The sequence below is a fragment of the Aegilops tauschii genome, chromosome 4, assembly GCF_002575655.3.
Source record: "Aegilops tauschii subsp. strangulata cultivar AL8/78 chromosome 4, Aet v6.0, whole genome shotgun sequence".
NCBI lineage: Eukaryota > Viridiplantae > Streptophyta > Magnoliopsida > Poales > Poaceae > Aegilops > Aegilops tauschii.
In genome coordinates this window covers 365,275,633-365,298,331 of record NC_053038.3, presented here as the reverse complement: position 1 = coordinate 365,298,331, position 22,699 = coordinate 365,275,633, and the positions used below count along the sequence as shown (strand labels likewise).

Below are 22,699 nucleotides of genomic sequence, written 5' to 3'. Positions count from 1 at the left end.
TTCGCTAGGCCTTTTGCTGCTCCCGGTACACTCCACCCATCCCGGTTGAGCATAAGTGCGAAATAACACATGCTGACTGGGGACAAGACAGGCCATGAAGGTGTGGTGCTTTCGCCACCTCAGCACAGTCGAGCTGAGCCAAAGGGAAACTTGCCAAAAACACTGTCCCCAGTCTGTACTGCCGCTCGAGGGATCCTAAGCGCGGTGCCCATCAGATTCAGAAAGCACAATCGGACCCCAAATATCACTCGACAATACTTGCAGAAACCAACCTTCAAGGAAGGGAACACCTGAGCGACGTAGCCCCAGCCAAAGGCCATTTACATGGAGGGAGAGCACATCGATGGATTTGTACTGGGTTCTCATTATCATCATATCGGGCCAACCCCTCTGAATCCGGACATGTACAACCTTTCAACAACTCCACGGGGGCTGGGGGCTACCGGGCAACGACCGCACTCTTACTTATTTGGACTGACTGGATCTAGCCTACAGCTTGGGATCGAATCTACACAGATGGAACAATTGCCAATCTCCCCAAAATTATAAGAAAAATAATCTACAAAAATAGTAGCAGCCAGCTCCATCATTGGCGACGTATCATGACGCTTCGTAATAACACGGTGAGTGAATGAATGAGTGCTGAGAGGCTCGGCCTTCATTCCATGGCTATGGCTTGTCGTCGACCTGCACCTGCAGCTCGCTGCTGTCGGTTTTGCGCCGGCCCATCTTGCCGATGGACGACGCGATGCTGCCCATGAGGCTGCTGCTGCTGCTGCCCCCGTCCCCGCCGCCGCTGAGGTTCAGGGACCGGCGAGACCGCCGGTGCCGCGGCGACTCCAGCCTGCCTTCTCCTTCCTCCTCGTCCTCGTCATCGTCGTCGCCGGCCTTGGCCCTGGTGGCCACCGCCAGCCGGGTGATGCCGCCGCGGCAGAAGGGGCAGGTGGGCAGCGGCTGGCTCTGCGTCGCCGGGTTGGGCTTGGCGTGGCAGCAGAGCGCCAGCGTGCACGCCGCGCACATCTGGTGCCCGCACTCCCGGACCTCGATCGCGCACGCCTGGTCGAAGCAGATGCTGCACACCTCGGCGCCCTGCACGACCTCAGAGTTAGTATCGGTCCGAACAAGATCCGCACCGTCAGACGAGGGAGATGTCGATGCAGAGGCGGGATCGTGCATGTGGACGCGTACTGCGATCGCGTTTGAATAATGTTTCGTGCATATGGATCGCTCAGACGTGCGGCAATTCGTGCAAGCAGGTGCGTGCATACGCTGCCACTGCCACGGTTTGACACCTAACTTGTCATTACCAACAAGAAGGGTTAAACTAGTACTGGTACGTACGCCTGCACCCAATTAGTTAGCCATTCGTCCCTCGGATCAACACAAATATTATACTCCTGGTGTGGTACATTTCTGGGGCAAGTGGCTCCATGCTGAGACCTGACGGCACGTTAGCTACTCCTACAAGCAATGCAATGATGAGCTCTGGGATAATGCTACCCTTGAAAACCAATCTTGATTGAGAGCGATCAAAATAAGTACTGCCTACTTGCTTTTAAGTAAGTAAATTACTATTGTGCGTGCCAAGGAAAGAAACAATGGCAGCTCGGTACGGCGAAGCTCCCACTGTTAGGTTGAACTATTTCGTGCGTGTGAGGTCAGCAATGTAATACTAGTAGCAGTAATTTGCAAGGCAAGACCGGTCAGTACCTCGGAGACGGTGGCACCGTCATCTGAATGCGACGGCGATGGCAATGAATTCTTGGCCCCTTTGAGGATCCTCTTCTCCCTCTCCCGATTGGCCTCCATCAGGGCTGCCTCCAGGAGAGCCTTGGCGTCAGGCTCCAGCTCGCTGATGAACTTGAGAGGCGAAGGCCATACTAGGGGCTCTGCGGATGACGGATTCAGCAGCGCCGCGCACGCCACATGCCCTCGCTTCACCGCCACCTCATATGGAATTCTCCTGTACAAACCAATCCACATAGATTAGACGAACCAACACAATGGCTTGAGATCATTTGCTGAAGAATTGGTGTTGTGGTGTTGGAATTCAGTGGTGTTTTTGCAAGAAAATGCTGTGACGCACCCAACGGAGTCGCGCTGGAGGCGGTCGGCGCCCCAGGAGAGCAGCTGGCGGACGCAGTCGAGGCTCCCGCCGCGCGCGGCCAAATGCAGCGGCGTGCTCCCGGGGAATCTGCAGGAACGCGAGCGCTCGCATCAATGTCGCAGCTTTTGCCTTCCTCAAAAGGTGCGATTTTCGGTACTGAGAGTGAGAAGGGCGGTCTTTGACTTGGGGAGAAGTTTTACCCGAAGGCGCCGCTGGAGGCGGACACGATGGCGCCGTTCTCCAGCAGGACGTGGACGCAGCGGCGCCAGCCCTGCCTCGCCGCCAGGTGCAGCGGCGTCGCTCCGGTGTCATCCCGCACATTCACGAACCGCGCGTATCCCCTGCACCTCCAAAACCATAGCTGATGACTCATTAGCAAAGGCTAGCGCGCGGCTGCCGCAGCGCGTTGCGGCGAACAATGGCTGCTCTGAGAAGAAGGGCCAACCAGGATTGCGACACCGGCGCGGTCCGGGCCGCCGTGAGGATGGCCCGGAGGCAGTCTGAGTGGCCGTAGTACGCCGCGTAGTGCAGGCACGTCCGCCCGTGCGACGAATCGAACATCAGGATCTGTACACCCACAGACGGAAAACGCCATTAGGTTCAGGAGAAGCTCCAAGAACAGCCCCAATCGCCAAAGCTCTGTCCGAGTCTCACATTGGCGCCCGCGTCGAGCAACCGTCGCACGCACTCGGTCCTCCCGTGCATCGCCGCGAGCATCAGCGCCGTCTGCGGCAAAGTCCCGCGATGTGAGGACAAGCTTTCCACAAAGGGGGCGACAGGGAAGAGAACAGGGGAAGCGTGGCAAACCTGCTTGTGGCGGTTCACGACGTCCGGCTCCACGCAAAGATCCAATGCCATGGACACCACCTAAGCAAACAGACGAATCAGCACACCGGAGATACATAGGGTGGCCAGAAGTTGGACGGGGAGGAGCACACAGCAGCAAAGGGAACCACGCAAGGTGCCAGATTGGTTTCTGCTTTCGTACTTGGAGGTGGCCGTGGGCGGCGGCGATGTGGAGCGCGGAGAGGCGGTCGAAGAGCGTGGTGCGGCGGAGGAGGGAGGGGCGGGAGCTGACGGCGGCGGCGAGGCGGGCGAGGTCGCCGGACTGTGCCGCGCCGAAGAAGTCCACCTCCTCGCTGGGGCGGCCGCAGCTGGCTCCGTGCCCCATCGCCCGTCGCGCCTCTCGGCGGACGCCCGGCGAGCCGGCCGCGGTGGCCGGCGGGGGAATAATGGGGGGAAGGAGAGTGAGTACGAGCGTGGGCTGAGGAGTGGGCGCGGTGCAGTAGAGCTTAATAGTGCGTGCGCTTTCTTGTGGTTTAAAAAAACTTTTGCTTCTCTTATTGAGAGTGAAAGATTTTTTTTTTTGATAAACTGCTCCTTTCGCATGCTAGGATATTTCACCAGAAATGTTTACAAACACACTGTCACCGTCACCTAGATAAGGCCTTGTTTGATTTATAGGGAATTTGTAAGAACAAAAAAGAAATTACCTTATGAATCAGATGATATACCTCTTTCTCTATAGGATTTGATATGCATGTCATTTTATTTCTTATAGAAGGCCTAAACCATTTCTTGGGAAGGCGCTGCCGCCCCGTAGCTGGATGCCCAGACCCCCGCACAGTTGGGTGACGTGGGTCTTCTCGCCAGTCGGCGAATCCTTCTTGACGGTCATCGACCGGCAAGTGAAGATGTGTTTGAAGAGGCCCCAGTGGGGGCGGCAACTCAGGAAGTTTTCGCAGAGAGAGATGAAGGCCGAGAGGTAGATGGAAGGATTTGGGAGAAGGTGGCGGAGCTGCGCACCGAAGTAGTCGAGGAATGCCTGGAAGAACGGATCAGGAGGCATCGAGAAGCCCCTCTCGATGTGGGTGACCAGCAGGACGCGCTCACCCTCCTGGGGCGCCGGCTCAACCTCCCCCGCCTTCGGGCGGCGACACCCGTCTTGCGGGATGAGCCCCTCCGCGGCGAGATCCTCCAGCCGCTTGCCCGAGATGCGCGAGGGGATCCAATCTCCCGACGTGCCTCCAGCCGTCGCGCCGGAGCCCGAGGAGGAAGCTTTCCCGGCCTTCTTTGCCTGCTCCGCCTTGGCTGTGGAGTCTTTCGCCATAGCTACGGATGCTCTGCGTGCTCGAGTGGAGAAGGGAAGCGGAGGAGCCGAAGGAAAGAGAAGGGGATCTGGGGCCTTGACCCCGGTGCCTCGATCTTTTATATCTTAGACAAAAGCTTGGACCAGATCCTGCGCCGTTGATTTCTAGATCAACGGCGCCCGCAGCGGGGTGTCTCGCAGAAGAGGCGTGGCATGTGGCTGATTCAGCAGGCGAAAATCGAGGCACCGCGCCCCCACTTTCCCCACTAATGCATGTTGTTATCGCTTCCACGCGCGCACGCACAAATTCAAATCCCGAGATTTCCGGAGCAGATCAATCAGATTGATTGCCCACGATTCCTTTCCTGAAGGACATGCACTCGACCGAGTTAAACACGCGACTGAAGTCTTGTTCAGGATTGCTATGAGGCGAGCTTGACGCCCCTCCGCGGGTTGACTTGGCCCTTTCAGTAGGCTCCAAGGTGCATGACTCGTAAACCTGACTCATAGAAGGCCTTCGTTGGCGTTCCCCGGGGATAAGGAGTGGCATCTCTCCGGAGAATCAGACCACGCACCAGCATTGCCACTCGAGTTGTAATGGCATGCCCTCACTCGGCTCCCAAGTCTATCTCCTCCGAGAGACAAATGAATGCCACCGGATTTTTCTCGACGATCAACAACACCCCGTCATCTGGGAGAACTTGTAGACCAGAATCCATTGTGTTTTCGTCTAAGGAGCTGCGAGCCACGACTCGGAAACGTATTCCAAGTGCCCCAGCAGCACTCGGACTTCACCAAAGGATCGGTCCGCTCGTCCTACGACACCTCAACCAATTCGGGGGCTAATGATGAGGTCACCTATTACAGGTAGGGTCAAGGACCCATCATATAGAACCCACATGGGGCTCACCGCCATCATGGGTAGGTCTCTGGACCATACCAGCATTTGGATGCATATATCAAGGAGTCCACTCGGACGCCTCGACGGCACTCGGACGACCACCCGTCACTCGGCTGGACAACCATCACTCGGACTTTGGAGCTGAAGGGACAGCGTGGGAGTTGCAACGGTCGAGGAATCCTAAATCGCCCTTAAGACAGAGTCAAGACTGCTGTTACCTGTAACTACTGTAGTAGAGGCTCTTTACACACCTGTAACTGACGCAATCAATGTCATTAAGTGCCCTGGCGGCGTGGAGGACATGGGACTGCTGCGCACTCTATATAACCCGCATTCCACCTCCTGAGCTAGGGTCGAACAATCTTTGTAACTATACTCATCAAAGCAAAACTAATCCCCAGGGCACGAGACGTAGGGTTGTTACCTCCGTCGAGAGGGGTCTGAACTCGTTAAACACCGAGTGTTACACCTGCGCCGTAGCTAGGCTCTGCCCCTTATCCGTACCACTAGTACTCATTGTCAGGATCGTAATCCCGACACGCCACATACGATGCGGCCCACTCCGAAACACATTTTCTCTTTCTTAGCTCTTTTTTTCTCTCTTTCTCTTCATCTTCATCAATCACATGCAAATGATCAATGAGGAGCATAACAGCATGCATAAAATAAGTAGGGGCTTAAAACGAACATTTCCGAACATTAGCCGAGCATAGTAGGCCGGGATTTGTTTAGTCACGTTGCAGATGCAATCATGAAGTCTTTACAATTTTGCCAGTTAGTTGTGCTAGTACCTTTTCATCTCACTAGATGACCCGGTGCACCAAATGGCGCAGAGACCCATTTGAAACCATGTTCATGTTGAAAAATATTTGCCTTTTATAGTAACTTTATGTTTGATCGAGGATAGAGACCATATCAAACCCGAAGTGTTTTGAACATGTATTTGGAAAATGTGCCATTTGGCTCTATGTTACCCAAGTAAGGTGCAAGGTCCGAATTCAAGCATCAAGGGTAATGATTCTAAACCTTTTGTAACAGAAACCTTTGCATTTGTTAGTAACTTCGAGTTTTAGCAAGCACTAAGGGTAATAATTCTAAACCTTTTATATGAAAAATTAAGGAATACCTATGTTCAAACTATATACTTTAGCATGTGAAACTAATTCAAACCATGCAAGTTGAAATATTTAGAGACCGATCATAAAATTGCCAAATCAGGATATAGAAGCAAGAACAAAGTACCGTCAGTTTCGTCGAACTAACAGAAATGCATTTTACATTGCCTGCTCACTACTATTGTTGTCCATAAATAAATGTCTATCTATTGTTGTACCCAGGTTAACTTGAATTTGCTAGGATGAATCAAACACTTCTGAAATGAGCAGTAACATATCAACAGAGTATGCATCTGCATGAGACGACTGATCTTTTGTTGTTAGCAACAAAGAAATATTGATTTCAGTCACGGGCAAACCAAGATGCAAGCAAATCTAAAATTTCTCAATCTTTGACCATGTCTCTAAGGAACAACACTAACTCAAAATTGAAATAATACCATGTTGGTAAAGGTTTGCCTGTTAAGCGGTCTGATTCAGTGAGGATCCACCTGAGGAACTGACGTGTTGATATTGCAATCGAAGTTGAGGAACAACGACGATGTTCTGGAAGAGACATGGTGAGCGAGAGAAGGTTTGGTACACGGAGGGAAGAAGGGGATTGATAAGGTCAAGGCGTCAGCAACCGTGTCTGGTGCCCATGTCGACACAACAAAACTTAATTTATTATTTACCTTTTTTCTAAGCCCAACAACATGGTGTAAATTTGAATTGGCACAACTAAATTAAATTATTTTGTCTAAAAAAGATGTCAAATCAAAAAATAAAAAGTTAAATCAAATAAATGAAAGAAACATTAGCTGATATATTTATAATGGTTATCCAACAGTGGTAATACAAATGATCAGTAACGGTAGCTATTTTATATGACCGGTACTGCTAGTGGATTTATAGTGGTTTATCCAGCAGTGGTGATACAGATGATGGATCTTTTCAAACATTAGCTGGGCATATATATCATCATGGATAGATACTTGATTACATATAAAACACATGACCACAAAGGGATGTTTAGCACATAGATGATTACAAAAATCTGAAGCCTATACATGTCTTATTCTTCAGAGCAGGAACAAAAGGGTTAGGGCATCATTGGAACTAAACATGGAGTATACTGCAGACGAAACAAAAAGTGGCTTCTCCAGGGGTCACACATGCATTGTAGGTAAGACAGATCCAACAAAGGGAATTAGAAACGACCTTTCATAGTTTCCAGCCGTTGTTCTAACTTCATACCTATGAAGCGTAATCTCTTTGCCAATTCCTCAATGCCTATAAGTGCTGCTATCATAACTCCTTTGGTGTTTGGTGTCATCCTGTCCTTTTAGGTGACGAACAGTTGTCGTGTTCTGCAGAAAACAAAAGGGAAGAAGTTGATGTGACATAACACATAACACATAACATGTGAATAAAGATGACATCCTTGTGGCACTCAAAGAAATAGTGCTCATATGGTTAATTTAAATACTTAATCGTATCCAACTCCCACCGTTCATAAATATAAGTCCTTTTAGAGATTTCAATGCGGACTACATACAGAACAAAATAAGTGAATCTACATTCTAAAATATGTCTATATACATCCGTATGTAATTTGTATTGGAATCTCTAAAAAGACTTCTCACCATCAAGAAGATCACATACACTTTATCTATCCAGTACAATGAGCATAGGACAAGCTCAGCTAGTGTAACTACCAATTAGCTATGTGATGATCAGCTTATAAGAAAATCAACTTTGATTATGTGTCTTGCGCCAAGACTACTCCAGAAACATGCATGTTGAATGAAATGAACAAACAAATAGCCAAAAGACCATTGGCTATCCTTGACTGGCTAGTTGACTAAATGGCTCAGGAAAATAAATTGTCATGACATATTATAAGTAATAAAAAGGCAAAAGGCCACAATATGTGGTACATAATGTTCACAGTCCATCGGCTTCACCAAACACTAAAAAGGGGTAAGCATAAATACACCTCGCTAATCACATGGAGGCACTTCTCACATAAAAAGGCAAATGAATGAAAACAGACAGGTATCTTGTTTTCCTAGACTGTTGCATCCATGGCGAAATGACTATAGCAAAAAGATGTGTGCTATAGATTTGAAGAAAATACGGGTTCGCCTGTGAGGAATATACTAAAAGTCTACAACAATCATCATAGTGAGGTAATCAAGAAAATAGTGCAAATGCCTGAACCTGATACGCTATAGAACTCATCCTTTCGTATGTAGTTTTCCTATCTTCCATGTGGAAGAGGTTAAGGTAAATACTAAGAGTTCGAATTGAAGGAAATATGCCCTAGAGGCAATAATAAAGTATTATTTATTTCCTTGTATCATGATAAATGTTTATTATTCATGCTAGAATTGTATTAACCGGAAACATAATACATGTGTGAATATATAGACAAACAGAGTGTCACTAGTATGCCTCTACTTGACTAGCTCGTTAATCAAAGATGGTTATGTTTCCTAGCCATATACATAAGTTGTCATTTGATTAACGAGATCACCTCATTAGGAGAATGACGTGATTGACTTGACCCATTCCGTTAGCTTAGCACTCGATCGTTTAGTATGTTGCTATTGCTTTCTTCATGACTTATACATGTTCCTATGACTATGAGATTATGCAACTCCCGTTTACCGGAGGAACACTTTGTGTGCTACCAAACGTCACAACGTAAATGGGTGATTATAAAGGTGCTCTACAGGTGTCTCCAAAGGTACTTGTTGGGTTGGCGTATTTCGAGATTAGGATTTGTCACTCCAATTGTCGGAGAGGTATCTCTGGGCCCACTCGGTAATGCACATCACTATAAGCCTTGCAAGCATTGTGACTAATGAGTTAGTTGCGGGATGATGTGTTACGGAACGAGTAAAGAGACTTGCCGGTAACGAGATTGAACTAGGTATCGAGATACCGACGATCAAATCTCGGGTAAGTAACATACCGGTGACAAAGGGAACAACGTATGTTGTTATGCGGTCTGACCGATAAAGATCTTCGTAGAATATTTGGGAGCCAATATGGGCATCCAGGTCCCGCTATTGGTTATTGACCGGAGACGTGTCTCGGTCATGTCTACATAGTTCTCGAACCCGTAGGGTCCGCACGCTTAACGTTACGATGATAGTTTTATTGATTTTTGATGTACCGAAGGAGTTCGGAGTCCCGGATGAGATCGGGGATATGACAAGGAGTCTCGAAATGGTCGAGACGTAAAAATCGATATATTAGACGACTATATTCGGACTTCGGAAAGGTTCCGAGTGATTCGGGTATTTTTCGGAGTACCGGAGAGTTACGGGAATTCGTATTGGGACTTAATGGGCCATACGGGAAAGGAGTGAAAGGCCTCAAAAGGTGGCCGCACCCCTCCCCATGGTTTGGTCCGAATTGGACTAGGGAAGGGGGCGCACCCTTCCTTCTTTCTCCTTCCCCCTTCCCTTCTCCTACTCCCACAAGGAAAGGAGGAGTCCTACTCCCGGTGGGAGTAGGACTCCCCCCCTATGGCGCGCCTCTCCTCTTGGCCGGCCGCCTCCCTCCTTGCTCCTTTATATACGGGGGCAGGGGGCACCCCAGAGACACAACAATTGATATACGATATTTTAGCCGTGTGCGGTGCCCCCCTCCACCATATTACACCTCGATAATATCGTTGCGGAGCTTAGGCGAAGCCCTGCGTCGGTAGAACATCATCATCGTCACCACGCCGTCATGCTGACGAAACTCTCCCTCAACACTCGGCTGGATCGGAGTTCGAGGGACGTCATCGAGCTGAACGTGTGCTGAACTCGGAGGTGCCGTGCGTTCGGTACTTGATCGGTCGGATCGTGAAGACGTACGACTACATCAACCGCGTTGTGATAACGCTTCTGCTTTTGGTCTACGAGGGTACGTGGACAACACTCTCCCCTCTCGTTGCTATGCATCGCCATGATCTTGCGTGTGCGTAGGAATTTTTTTGAAATTATTACGTTCCCCAACAGTGGCATCCGAGCCTGGTTTTATGCGTTGATGCTATGCACGAGTAGAACACAAGTGAGTTGTGGGCGATATAAGTCATACTGCTTACCAGCATGTCATACTTTGGTTCAGCGGTATTGTGAGATGAAGCGGCCCGGACCGACATTACGCGTACGCTTACGCGAGACTGGTTTCACTGTTGCGAGCACTCGTTGCTTAAAGGTGACCGGCGGGTGTCTGTCTCTCTCACTTTAGTTGAACCGAGTATGGCTACGCCCGGTCCTTGCGAAGGTTAAAACAGCACCAACTTGACAAACTATCGTTGTGGTTTTGATGCGTAGGTAAGAACGGTTCTTGCTAAGCCCGTAGCAGCCACGTAAAACTTGCAACAACAAAGTAGAGGACGTCTAACTTGTTTTTGCAGGGCATGTTGTGATGTGATATGGTCAAGACATGATGTGATATAATTTGTTGTATGAGATGATCATGTTTTGTAACCGAGTTATCAGCAACTGGCAGGAGCCATATGGTTGTCGTTTTATTGTATGCAATGCAATCGCCATGTAATGCTTTACTTTATCACTAAGCGGTAGCGATAGTCGTAGAAGCATAAGATTGACGAGACGACAACGATGCTACGATGGAGATCAAGGTGTCGCGCCGGTGACGATGGTGATCATGACGGTGCTTCGGAGATGGAGATCACAAGCACGGTGCTTCGGAGATGGAGATCACAAGCACAAGATGATGATGGCCATATCATATCACTTATATTGATTGCATGTGATGTTAATCCTTTATGCATCTTATCTTGCTTTGTTTGACGGTAGCATTATAAGATGATCCTTCACTAAATTATCAAAGTATAAGTGTTCTCCCTGAGTATGCACCGTTGCGAAAGTTCTTCGTGCTGAGACACCACGTGATGATCGGGTGTGATAGGCTCTACGTTCAAATACAACGGGTGCAAAACAGTTGCACACGCGGAATACTCAGGTTAAACTTGACGAGCCTAGCATATAACAGATATGGCCTCGGAACACGGAGACCGAAAGGTCGAGCGTGAATCCTATAGTAGATATGATCAACATAGTGATGTTCACCATTAAAACTACTCCATCTCACGTGATGATCGGACATGGTTTAGTTGATATGGATCACGTGATCACTTAGAGGATTAGAGGGATGTCTATCTAAGTGGGAGTTCTTAAGTAATATGATTAATTAAACTTGAATTTATCATGAACTTAGTACCTGATAGTATTTTGATTGTCTATGTTAATTGTAGATAGATGGCCCGTGCTGTTGTTCCGTTGAATTTTAATGCGTTTCTTGAGAAAGCAAAGTTGAAAGATGATGGTAGCAATTAAACGGACTGGGTCCGTAACTTGAGGATTATCCTCATTGCTGCACAGAAGAATTACGTCCTGGAAGCACCGCTGGGTGCCAGGCCTGCTGCAGGAGCAACACCAGATGTTATGAACGTCTGGCAGAGCAAAGCTGATGACTACTCGATAGTTCAGTGTGCCATGCTTTACGGCTTAGAACCGGGTCTTCAACGACGTTTTGAACGTCATGGAGCATATGAGATGTTCCAGGAGTTGAAGTTAATATTTCAAGCAAATGCCCGAATTGAGAGATATGAAGTCTCCAATAAGTTCTTCAGCTGCAAGATGGAAGAGAATAGTTCTGTCAGTGAGCATATACTCAAAATGTCTGGGTATAACAATCACTTGATTCAACTGGGAGTTAATCTTCCGGATGATAGCGTTATTGACAGAATTCTTCAATCACTGCCACCAAGCTATAAGAGCTTCGTGATGAACTATAATATGCAAGGGATGAGTAAGACAATTCCCGAGCTCTTCGCAATGCTAAAGGCTGCGGAGGTAGAAATCAAAAAGGAGCATCAAGTGTTGATGGTCAATAAGACCACCAGTTTCAAGAAAAAGGGTAAAGGGAAGAAGAAAGGGAACTTCAAGAAGAACAGCAAACAAGTTGCTGCTCAGGAGAAGAAACCCAAGTCTGGACCTAAGCCTGAAACTGAGTGCTTCTACTGCAAGCAAACTGGTCACTGGAAGCGGAACTGCCCAAAGTATTTGGCGGATAAGAAGGATGGCAAGGTGAACAAAGGTATATGTGATATACATGTTATTGATGTGTACCTTACTAATGCTCGCAGTAGCACCTGGGTATTTGATACTGGTTCTGTTGCTAATATTTGCAACTCGAAACAGGGGCTACGGATTAAGCGAAGATTGGCTAAGGACGAGGTGACGATGCGCGTGGGAAATGGTTCCAAAGTCGATGTGATCGCGGTCGGCACGCTACCTCTACATCTTAGTTTTAGACATAAATAATTGTTATTTGGTGCCAGCGTTGAGCATGAACATTATATCTGGATCTTGTTTGATGCGAGACGGTTATTCATTTAAATCAGAGAATAATGGTTGTTCTATTTATATGAGTAATATCTTTTATGGTCATGCACCCTTGAAGAGTGGTCTATTTTTGTTGAATCTCGATAGTAGTGATACACATATTCATAATATTGAAACCAAAAGATGCAGAGTTGATAATGATAGTGCAACTTATTTGTGGCACTGCCGTTTAGGTCATATCGGTGTAAAGCGCATGAAGAAACTCCATACTGATGGACTTTTGGAACCACTTGATTATGAATCACTTGGTACTTGCGAACCGTGCCTCATGGGCAAGATGACTAAAACACCGTTCTCCGGAACTATGGAGAGAGCAACAGATTTGTTGGAAATCATACATACAGATGTATGTGGTCCGATGAATGTTGAGGCTCGTGGCGGATATCGTTATTTTCTCACCTTCACAGATGATTTAAGCAGATATGGGTATATCTACTTAATGAAACATAAGTCTGAAACATTTGAAAAGTTCAAAGAATTTCAGAGTGAAGTTGAAAATCATCGTAACAAGAAAATAAAGTTTCTACGATCAGATCGTGGAGGAGAATATTTGAGTTATGAGTTTGGTCTTCATTTGAAACAATGCGGAATAGTTTCGCAACTCACGCCACCTGGAACACCACAGCGTAATGGTGTGTCCGAACGTCATAAACGTGCTTTATTAGATATGGTGCGATATATGATGTCTCTTACCGATCTACCACTATCGTTTTGGGGTTATGCATTAGAGACAGCTGCATTCACGTTAAATAGGGTACCATCTAAATCCGTTGAGACGACATCTTATGAACTGTGGTTTGGCAAGAAACCAAAGTTGTCGTTTCTTAAAGTTTGGGGTTGCGATGCTTATGTGAAAAAGTTTCATCCTGATAAGCTCAAACCCAAATCGGAAAAATGTGTCTTCATAGGATACCCAAAGGAGACAGTTGGGTACACCTTCTATCACAGATCCGAAGGCAAGACATTCGTTGCTAAGAATGGATCCTTTCTAGAGAAGGAGTTTCTCTCAAAAGAAGTGAGTGGGAGGAATGTAGAACTTGATGAGGTAATTGTACCTGCTCCCTTATTGGAAAGTAGTTCATCACAGAAACCAGTTTCTGTGACGCCTATACCAATTAGTGAGGAAGTTAATGATGATGATCATGAAACTTCAGATCAAGTTATTACTGAACCTCGTAGGTCAACTAGAGTAAGATCCGCACCAGAGTGGTACGGTAATCCTGTTCTGGAGGTTATGTTACTAGACCATGACAAACCTACGAACTATGAAGAAGCGATGGTGAGTCCAGATTCCGCAAAATGGCTTGAGGCCTTGAAATCTGAGATGAGATCCATGTTTGAGAACAAAGTATGGACTTTGATTGACTTGCCCAATGATCGGCAAGCCATTGAGATTAAATGGATCTTCAAGAGGAAGACGGACGCTGATAGTAGTGTTACTATCTACAAAGCTAGACTTGTCGGAAAAAGGTTTCTGACAAAGTTCAAGGTGTTGACTATGATGAGATTTTCTCACTCGCAGCGATGCTTAAGTCTGTCCGAATCATGTTAGCAATTGCCGCATTTTATGAAATCTGGCAAATGGATAAACAAAACTGCATTCCTTAATGGATTTATTAAAGAAGAGTTGTATATGATGCAACTAGGAGGTTTTGTCAATCCTAAAAGTGCTAACAAAATATGCAAGCTCCAGCATCTCGGAGTTGGAATATACGCTTTGATAAGTTGATCAAAGGATATAGTTTTATACAGACTTGCGGTGAAGCCTGTATTTACAAGAAAGTGAGTGGGAGCACTATAGCATTTCTGATAAGTATATGTGAATGACATATTGTTGATCGGAAATAATGTAGAATTATTCTGCAAAGCATAAAGGAGTGTTTGAAAGGAGTTTTTCAAAGAAAGACCTCGGTGAAGCTGCTTACATATTGAGCATCAAGATCTATAGAGATAGATGAAGACGCTTGATAAGTTTTTCAATGAGTACATACCTTAACAAGATTTTGAAGTAGTTCAAAATAGAACAGTCAAAGAAAGAGTTCTTGCCTGTGTTACAAGGTGTGAAATTGAGTAAAGACTCAAAGCCCGACCACGGCAAAAGATAGAAAGAGAATGAAAGTCATTCCCTATGCCTTGGCCATAGGTTCTATAAAGTATGCCATGCTGTGTACCAGATCTATTGTATACCCTACACTGATTTTGACAAGGGAGTACAATAGTGATCTAGGAGTAGATCACTGGACAGCGGTCAAAATTATCCTTAGTGGAATAAGGATATGTTTCTCGATTATGGAAGTGACAAAAGGTTCGTCGTAAAGGGTTACGTCGATACAAGTTTTGACACTAAATCTAAGATGACTCTAAGTCTCGGTCTAGATACATATTGAAAGTGGGAGCAATTAGCTAGAGTAGCTCCGTGCAGAGCATTGTAGACATAGAAATTTGCAAAATACTTACGGATCTGAATGTGACAGACCCGTTGACTAAAATTATCTCACAATCAAAACATGATCACACCTTACTACTCTTTGGGTGTTAATCACATAGCGATGTGAACTAGATTATTGACTCTAGTAAACCCTTTGAGTGTTGGTCACATAGAGATGTGAACTATGGGTGTTAATCACATGGTGATGTGAATTATTGATGTTAAATCACATGGCGATGTGAACTAGATTATTGACTCTAGTGCAAGTGCGAGACTGAAGGAAATATGCCCTAGAGGCAATAATAAAGTATTATTTATTTCCTTGTATCATGATAAATGTTTATTATTCATGCTAGAATTGTATTAACCGGAAACATAATACATGTGTGAATATATAGACAAACAGAGTGTCACTAGTATGCCTCTACTTGACTAGCTCGTTAATCAAAGATGGTTATGTTTCCTAGCCATAGACATAAGTTGTCATTTGATTAACGAGATCACCTCATTAGGAGAATGACGTGATTGACTTGACCCATTCCGTTAGCTTAGCACTCGATCGTTTAGTATGTTGCTATTGCTTTCTTCATGACTTATACATGTTCCTATGACTATGAGATTATGCAACTCCCGTTTACCGGAGGAACACTTTGTGTGCTACCAAACGTCACAACGTAAATGGGTGATTATAAAGGTGCTCTACAGGTGTCTCCAAAGGTACTTGTTGGGTTGGCGTATTTCGAGATTAGGATTTGTCACTCCAATTGTCGGAGAGGTATCTCTGGGCCCACTCGGTAATGCACATCACTATAAGCCTTGCAAGCATTGTGACTAATGAGTTAGTTGCGGGATGATGTGTTACGGAACGAGTAAAGAGACTTGCCGGTAACGAGATTGAACTAGGTATCGAGATACCGACGATCAAATCTCGGGCAAGTAACATACCGGTGACAAAGGGAACAACGTATGTTGTTATGCGGTCTGACCGATAAAGATCTTCGTAGAATATGTGGGAGCCAATATGGGCATCCAAGTCCCGCTAATGGTTATTGACCGGAGACGTGTCTCGGTCATGTCTACATAGTTCTCGAACCCGTAGGGTCCGCACGCTTAACGTTACGATGACAGTTTTATTGAGTTTTGATGTACCGAAGGAGTTCGGAGTCCCGGATGAGATCGGGGATATGACGAGGAGTCTCGAAATGGTCGAGAAGTAAAAATCGATATATTGGACGACTATATTCGGACTTCAGAAAGGTTTCGAGTGATTCAGGTATTTTTCGGAGTACCGGAGAGTTACGGGAATTCGTATTGGGCCTTAATGGGCCATACGGGAAAGGAGAGAAAGGCCTCAAAAGGTGGCCGCGCCCCTCCCCATGGTCTGGTCCGAATTGGACTAGGGAAGGGGGGCGCACCCTTCCTTCTTTCTCCTTCCCCCTTCCCTTCTCCTACTCCCACAAGGAAAGGAGGAGTCCTACTCCCGGTGGGAGTAGGACTCCCCCCCTATGGCGCGCCTCTCCTCTTGGCTGGCCGCCTCCCCCCTTGCTCCTTTATATACGGGGGCAGGGGGGCACCCCAGAGACACAACAATTGATATACGATATTTTAGCCGTGTGCGGTGCCCCCTCCACCATATTACACCTCGATAATATCGTTGCGGAGCTTAGGCGAAGCCCTGCGTCGGTAGAACATCATCATCGTCACCACGCCGTCGTGCTGACGAAACTCTCCCTCAACACTCGGCTGGATCGGAGTTCGAGGGACGTCATCGAGCTGAACGTGTGCTGAACTCGGAGGTGCCGTGCGTTCGGTACTTGATCGGTCGGATCGTGAAGACGTACGACTACATCAACCGCGTTGTGATAACGCTTCCGCTTTCGGTCTACGAGGGTACGTGGACAACACTCTCCCCTCTCGTTGCTATGCATCGCCCTGATCTTGCGTGTGCGTAGGAATTTTTTTGAAATTACTACGTTCCCCAACACGAATTTGTTTTAGAATATAGGAGAGGCATATATAAGTAAACTAAAAGGAAAAACCTACACACACATGGTGCAACACCAGTCATGCTATTTATTTCAAGCATCAATGGTAAATACTAACTTGCCAAACCTCATATGTTTACTAACTATGATACTGAAGAAGAAGTTACTGAAGAACAAACTAATCATTAGTGGATCAACACATGTTCAATATACCTGTCCCCTGATGTCATTTTCAATAGCATAGCCTGAGTTTGCAGTAACAACAAGTTCTTTACTTCTCTATCATCAAAGAGTACTAACAATTACTATGTAGTCAGCCTGCCTAATCATTTCCCATGAAGGCAAAAGCAGCAGCCATACACCAACAAACATAGAGATAACAGAAATTAGTAGTTGCAAAACCACACATAAGCGTTGGATGAAACAAACAACTTTCTAGAGGCAATGGAAAATCCCTAAATATAAAAATATATTCACAGATGCAAACAATGTACATGAGTAAACAAACAATTTTAGAAATCCTAAAGGAACATCTACAAAAGGAATATGTACATGAGTAAACAATGTAAACATATTACAAGCAAGCATCCGGATTTCTTAAACAGTACCTTCCGCATCTCCCTCTCTTAAGGCATGATTTCCCCCATCTCATGTACATACCAACAAAGACCGGTATTTGGATATGAAAACCAGCATCGATGGTTAATCCCAGTCGCCTTTTGCCGCTTGCATCTGGCTGGAATAAAACACCAAGCACAAAAAGTAACAACACTGATTGAAGAGAATATGCGCAAAATAAAGGAAATCTACACATTTTTACCTAGACCAATGAAGCACTGATAGAGCGACAGATACGACAATACGGTTGCGGGGATACGGGATATGGCGATTTCCAGAAACAGACATTTTGCAATGCATCGAGTATGTGTAAATAACTAATAAAAAGCCATATAGTAGGACAAAGAGTAATTGAATGTGTGAGATGAGATCAAAATAATACCCCATTTGTTGCCTCCATGCTTCTTTTCAAGTCGTCAATCGACAAATGGTAATTAATTTCCTTAATCTTTGTGTTACGGTCAAACGCATCATAATTGAATGTCGTTATTGTCACTCCATAGGCAGCACAGAAACAACATCACCAGCAAGTAACAGCATTATACAACACCTGGACAGTACACAACAAAAATTAGCAAAAGTTCATAATACACATACCAGTAGCAGCCAAATCTTAATTTATAGAGATGCTATGTTGTGGTATTGAATCGAAAAAGAGCACAATTTTCAATTAGAAAAATTATCAAGCACCCTATCTACATACAGAAACTAATCAAACCTGTTGATGGCGTCCCAAGGACAGCTAGGATCCGCGGTGGCCAATGAGCCAACACTGGAGAGGTGGGGCGCAGATCCGCTCTTGGTACAAGGAGATGTGGAACAAATTCCTGCAAACAAATTGATCAAAATAGCAAGAAATCAAACTCATGTCAACTTATACAATACCTAAAGACGCCAATCAAGTATATTTGTCCTTTCAAATCCAGGAAAAAGAACTATCCAACAGATGCCCAAGAGATGCAATTTAGCGCTCCTACATGATAGGTGATATAAATCCACAGAGCATTGAGTTTTAAGAACTATACTCATAAACTGAATTCTGAAAATGGTTATGCCTATGGCTCAATGGAATTTTCACATCATCTCCCAAAAAATGCACATTAGTTGATTTGTATATCAAACAGAGGATGGATTGTCCAAAAAAAACCAAAAACTCGATATTTATTCGAGTATATAAGTTTTCCTGAAAACACGATATTTACTCGAGTATATAAAATATCAGGGCTCTTTGGCTCACTTCTATATGTGTCTTTTTTTATGGTAGGTCCCTCGACAAGAACATGCCAGGTGTGTAAAGCTTCATCACAACTCTTTTTTAGTAGTTTTCTACTGCACGTGTCCGGCGAAAGAACGAACCAAGCACCTCCACTGACCAAACCTACTATTAGAAGATTGGGTTGCTCTTATTCTTCCATACCACGTTAATGAACAATACACTACTCGGCTTTGCACCAACCTACTTGGTTTTGCACCAACCTACTGTTGGGAGATCATGAATCTGCAAAATTTACATTTACGTTACTACAACAGCGATTATTTTGCAGAGATTTGGAGAACCATCTACTAACCATCAGTTTGACCCCCAAATAAATCTAGTAACTATTAAATGACAGCAGAAAATAAGTAAACATAGTAGCAGGAATGTATCACTGCTTTTCAAAATCTCAGTTGTCAAAACCAACTAAATACAGTCACCGTTCACCACCAACAGAGCAAGAAAGCATCGGCAACTTATTCGGTAGATCACAATATGGCAGAGATTAGTAACAATTAGATCACAGCAAAAAAAAAGACTTCCGGCAAGAAATGGACAAGTCTAATTGTCACACACTTATAGATATCTTAAAAGTACACCAAACTGCTACGTACTACTGTGAATAGAAGCAACACTAACTACTACCAGAACAAGCACACCACATAGCTAGGAAACCAATTAGGTTGCTCTTAGTCTTTCTGTGTCAAGCCAATGGACAATACACTCGGTTCTGCACCTACCTACTGTCAGCAGATAATGAATCTAAAAAATTACATTTACATTACTACAAAGCACACTCACTTTTCAGATTAGGACGGCCACCTAGTAATTGTCGAATCACATGAAAACCAATAGCAAAAATGTATCGTTCCTTTCAAAATCTCAGTTTGCCAAAAGCAGCACAAAATTCAGTTACCACCAAGGAGCCAACAAAGCATGTTAATGACCATCACACTAGTAATGTCAGGGCAACTAAAGACTATTGAACAATGGAGTCTGTTGATGCAGAAGCGTAACCTATTGGTCATCAACCTAGAATCTCATCTCACATTACAAAAAAACAAAATCGTATGGCAGAGTTTAGTAGCTATTGCATGACAGTAGAAATGAATCATTGCTTTCCTCCCAGACAAAAAGGCAAATGAGGAACGACAAAAGAAAGTAAATCAAGTCTAGAGAGGAATGATCCTTCACTTACCTCAACCAAGGTCACATGTGCCAACGGCTGCCAGATTGATATGGTAGTTGAGGAAAAACATACTAATGGAGAAACCCATAGAAATATCTGCAAGAAACGAAATCAAGGGGTTGCTTGGATTTTCACCAAACACCTTGTAGGCATATACACAAAAGAATCCGCAGTTCTGCACAGATAAAAACCAGAAATTGTAGGGATTAAACCAAATGCGAGAAGTGGAAGAGAGAGGGAAGAATGCAAATCGGGAAGAAAAGAAGGGGTGTGGTTGCCTGCAAGAGCTGAGCCCGGCCAGCCAATGGCCACGTGCGCACAGACGGCCTCTCCTTCCACTTCTCCTCCTGCCCCGTCACCTTCCTCTTCTCCTCTTGCCCCGTCTCCTATTTGTCCATCCCTCTCTCTATCTCTCATGGTGGGGGAGGCAGAGGGGTCGGGGAAAGAGGTAGCAGGGAGAGAGAGATCTGTAGGTCCTCAGCACCCACCCTGGACGAGGTAGTGCAGTGTGGCGACCTCTCGTGCTCGTCCCCTTGAGCACCAAGGAGGAGGCAGCAACGGCCAGGCGGCACTGGCGAGAGAGGAGGAGGAGGAAGGAGGGGAGGCGGCGGCGGCTAGGAGGGAGGACGAATGGGAAAGGGAGGAGGAGGAGGTCGCTTGCGCTGGTGCGAAACCTAAGTGTTCATCCGTGGACGAAATCCATTTGCACCAAAACGTTAGCCAACTCCACCTCAATATCTGCCCCCCACGCCCAACAGGGCCCACCCATCATCCACTCCTGAAGCAGGCACGGACGTGAAAGAAAACCAACGGCGGACCGGGTGCCAGCAGCCAAAAACGAGCTACAGTGAAAAGATCGCTCGGTCCAACGAGTGCAGCGCACGCGGTTGCGCTAGAATGGCGGGTAGTGTAGCAGCCTTTATATGTTCAATTTTCTCCCATCCGGCGACCCCCACCCCACTGCCAGTCGCTGCCACCGTGGCAGCAGATCCCCATCCATCCTTCCATCCAACCGAACCGAGCCCGAGTAACTCGCCTCGCCTCGCCAGTGGCAGACTAGTACGCGATGCCCAGCTCGCAGTTACTGCGGCCCGTTCCTTGCTGGAGAAACAAAATAATCACGACGGGGCGATGCGGGCGTCGCGCCCCGTGAGCTCGCAACCCCGCACCTAGCTCTGCCGTTGCGTGGGAGCTTTCACCGGTATCTTTGCGTCGCATGCAACGCTCCACCTTCGCGAAAGCAATCCTTTACCGTACTCACTTTTAAGGCGTCGGCAAATTGAAAAAAGGAAAAAAAAAAAGAAGGAAAGATGGAGCTACTGCCCAGCTCCCGTCCTGCTTTCTCTCATCGAATGATGTTTCACTCGATTGGTTAGTTGCTCAGCAAGATGAGTGCCCGCACGAGCTACAAACACGGGCTGTTTGGTTGGTTACGACGCGAAAAGATTTCATGGGTTATGTGTGTGCCGTGGTCCTCGCGCGAAGGGTACGGGTTCTCATTCGTGCATGTCGAGACGAGCCCTGCTCTGCTGGGGCCGGCGCACGGCGGTACTGATCGGGAACAAAAGGCATCCGTGCGCTCGAGCGACGTGTGTGGTGCCGTTTATCGGTTTATGGCCCAGTAAGAGGATGGAGTATACGGGTCGATTTGTTGTTTTTGTTGCCAAGTGGAGCATCCTGTGGCCGTGGTGTCTCGCTCACCGTGTGTGTGTGTCATGATGATTAGAGTTTGAGTCCAACGGGGATAGGAAATCTGGCCGTGAATCCGTGATGCTGCGTAGTCCGGTTGGTAGGATGAGAAATGTGGTATCTAGCATGGTTGGTGGCGATTTGACACGACCGAGCACGCAAGAGTCGTACGGTATCTTTGTGGATTTGGAGCCCGAGCGATCAGACGATCACAGATAAATACGATTCCTGTTTGTAGTTAACCACACGTACATGACCGGCCGGAAGGGAGCATGGTTGCGTCGGTCACTGGGCTGGCGCCGTGGATTCTTCGTCTCTGTGCCGGCCGCTTCCGGTGCGCCCCGCGTTAAACTTAGGGTTCGCGAAACTGCTCGACACCATATATATATAAGACATATACAGAAGGCAAGTATAAATACAGTCTAACACACTTCCTTAATCTCAACTATGTCCTGAGGGACAGAGCAAGTTAAAATTGCGCCTACAACCTACAAACTAAGGCTGTGGTAGAGGCTTCGTGAAGATGTCAGCAAGTTGATCTTTGAAGGAGATGAACTTGATATGAAGAAGTTTCTGTGCAACACGTCCCCTCACAAAGTGATAGTCAACTTCGATGTACTTGGTATGAGCATGGAAAACTGGATTAGATGAAAGGTACGTCGCACCAATGTTATCACACCAAAGAACCGGTGGCTACTTTTGAGGGACTCCCAATTCTCTCAACAGATACTATACCCAAATGAGCTCAGCCGTGGCATTGACAACCGCCATGTACTCTGCTTCAGTGCTACTTCGAGATACTGTTGCCTGCTTGCGCGCACTCCAGGTGATCAAGTTGCGACCAAAGAAGACATCATAGCCCCCCGTTGATCGTCGGTCATCCAGGCTCCCAGCCCAATCTGCATCA

General features: G+C 46.3%; 1 protein-coding gene and 1 long non-coding RNA gene across 8 annotated transcripts; both read right to left on the bottom strand.

Annotated features, from left to right (window-relative positions):
- Positions 1 to 346: 346 nt before the first annotated feature.
- On the bottom strand, positions 347 to 3,416 carry LOC109765536 (E3 ubiquitin-protein ligase XB3). Its single transcript, XM_020324321.4, has 8 exons — positions 3,096 to 3,416; positions 2,915 to 2,974; positions 2,762 to 2,833; positions 2,553 to 2,674; positions 2,308 to 2,448; positions 2,087 to 2,194; positions 1,711 to 1,963; positions 347 to 1,089 (listed from the first exon to the last, which is right to left on the bottom strand). Exons 1-8 carry the CDS (start codon positions 3,276 to 3,278, stop codon positions 670 to 672), a joined length of 1,359 nt encoding a protein of 452 aa, XP_020179910.1. The 5' UTR covers positions 3,279 to 3,416; the 3' UTR covers positions 347 to 669.
- Positions 3,417 to 6,834: 3,418 nt separating this feature from the next.
- On the bottom strand, positions 6,835 to 21,584 carry LOC109765560 (uncharacterized). Of its 7 annotated transcripts, none has more exons than XR_012182204.1 (6): positions 20,382 to 21,584; positions 20,113 to 20,278; positions 18,378 to 18,486; positions 17,650 to 18,209; positions 17,255 to 17,363; positions 6,835 to 7,561 (listed from the first exon to the last, which is right to left on the bottom strand). It is a non-coding gene; the product is annotated as an uncharacterized lncRNA (long non-coding RNA). The 7 variants fall into 7 exon arrangements; XR_005754642.2 differs by lacking the exon at positions 6,835 to 7,561 and having other exon boundaries at positions 17,070 to 17,363; positions 17,650 to 17,777; positions 17,862 to 18,209; XR_006662792.2 differs by lacking the exons at positions 6,835 to 7,561; positions 17,255 to 17,363 and having other exon boundaries at positions 17,494 to 17,777; positions 17,862 to 17,877; positions 18,042 to 18,209.
- Between the last annotated feature and the right edge of the window lie 1,115 nt (positions 21,585 to 22,699).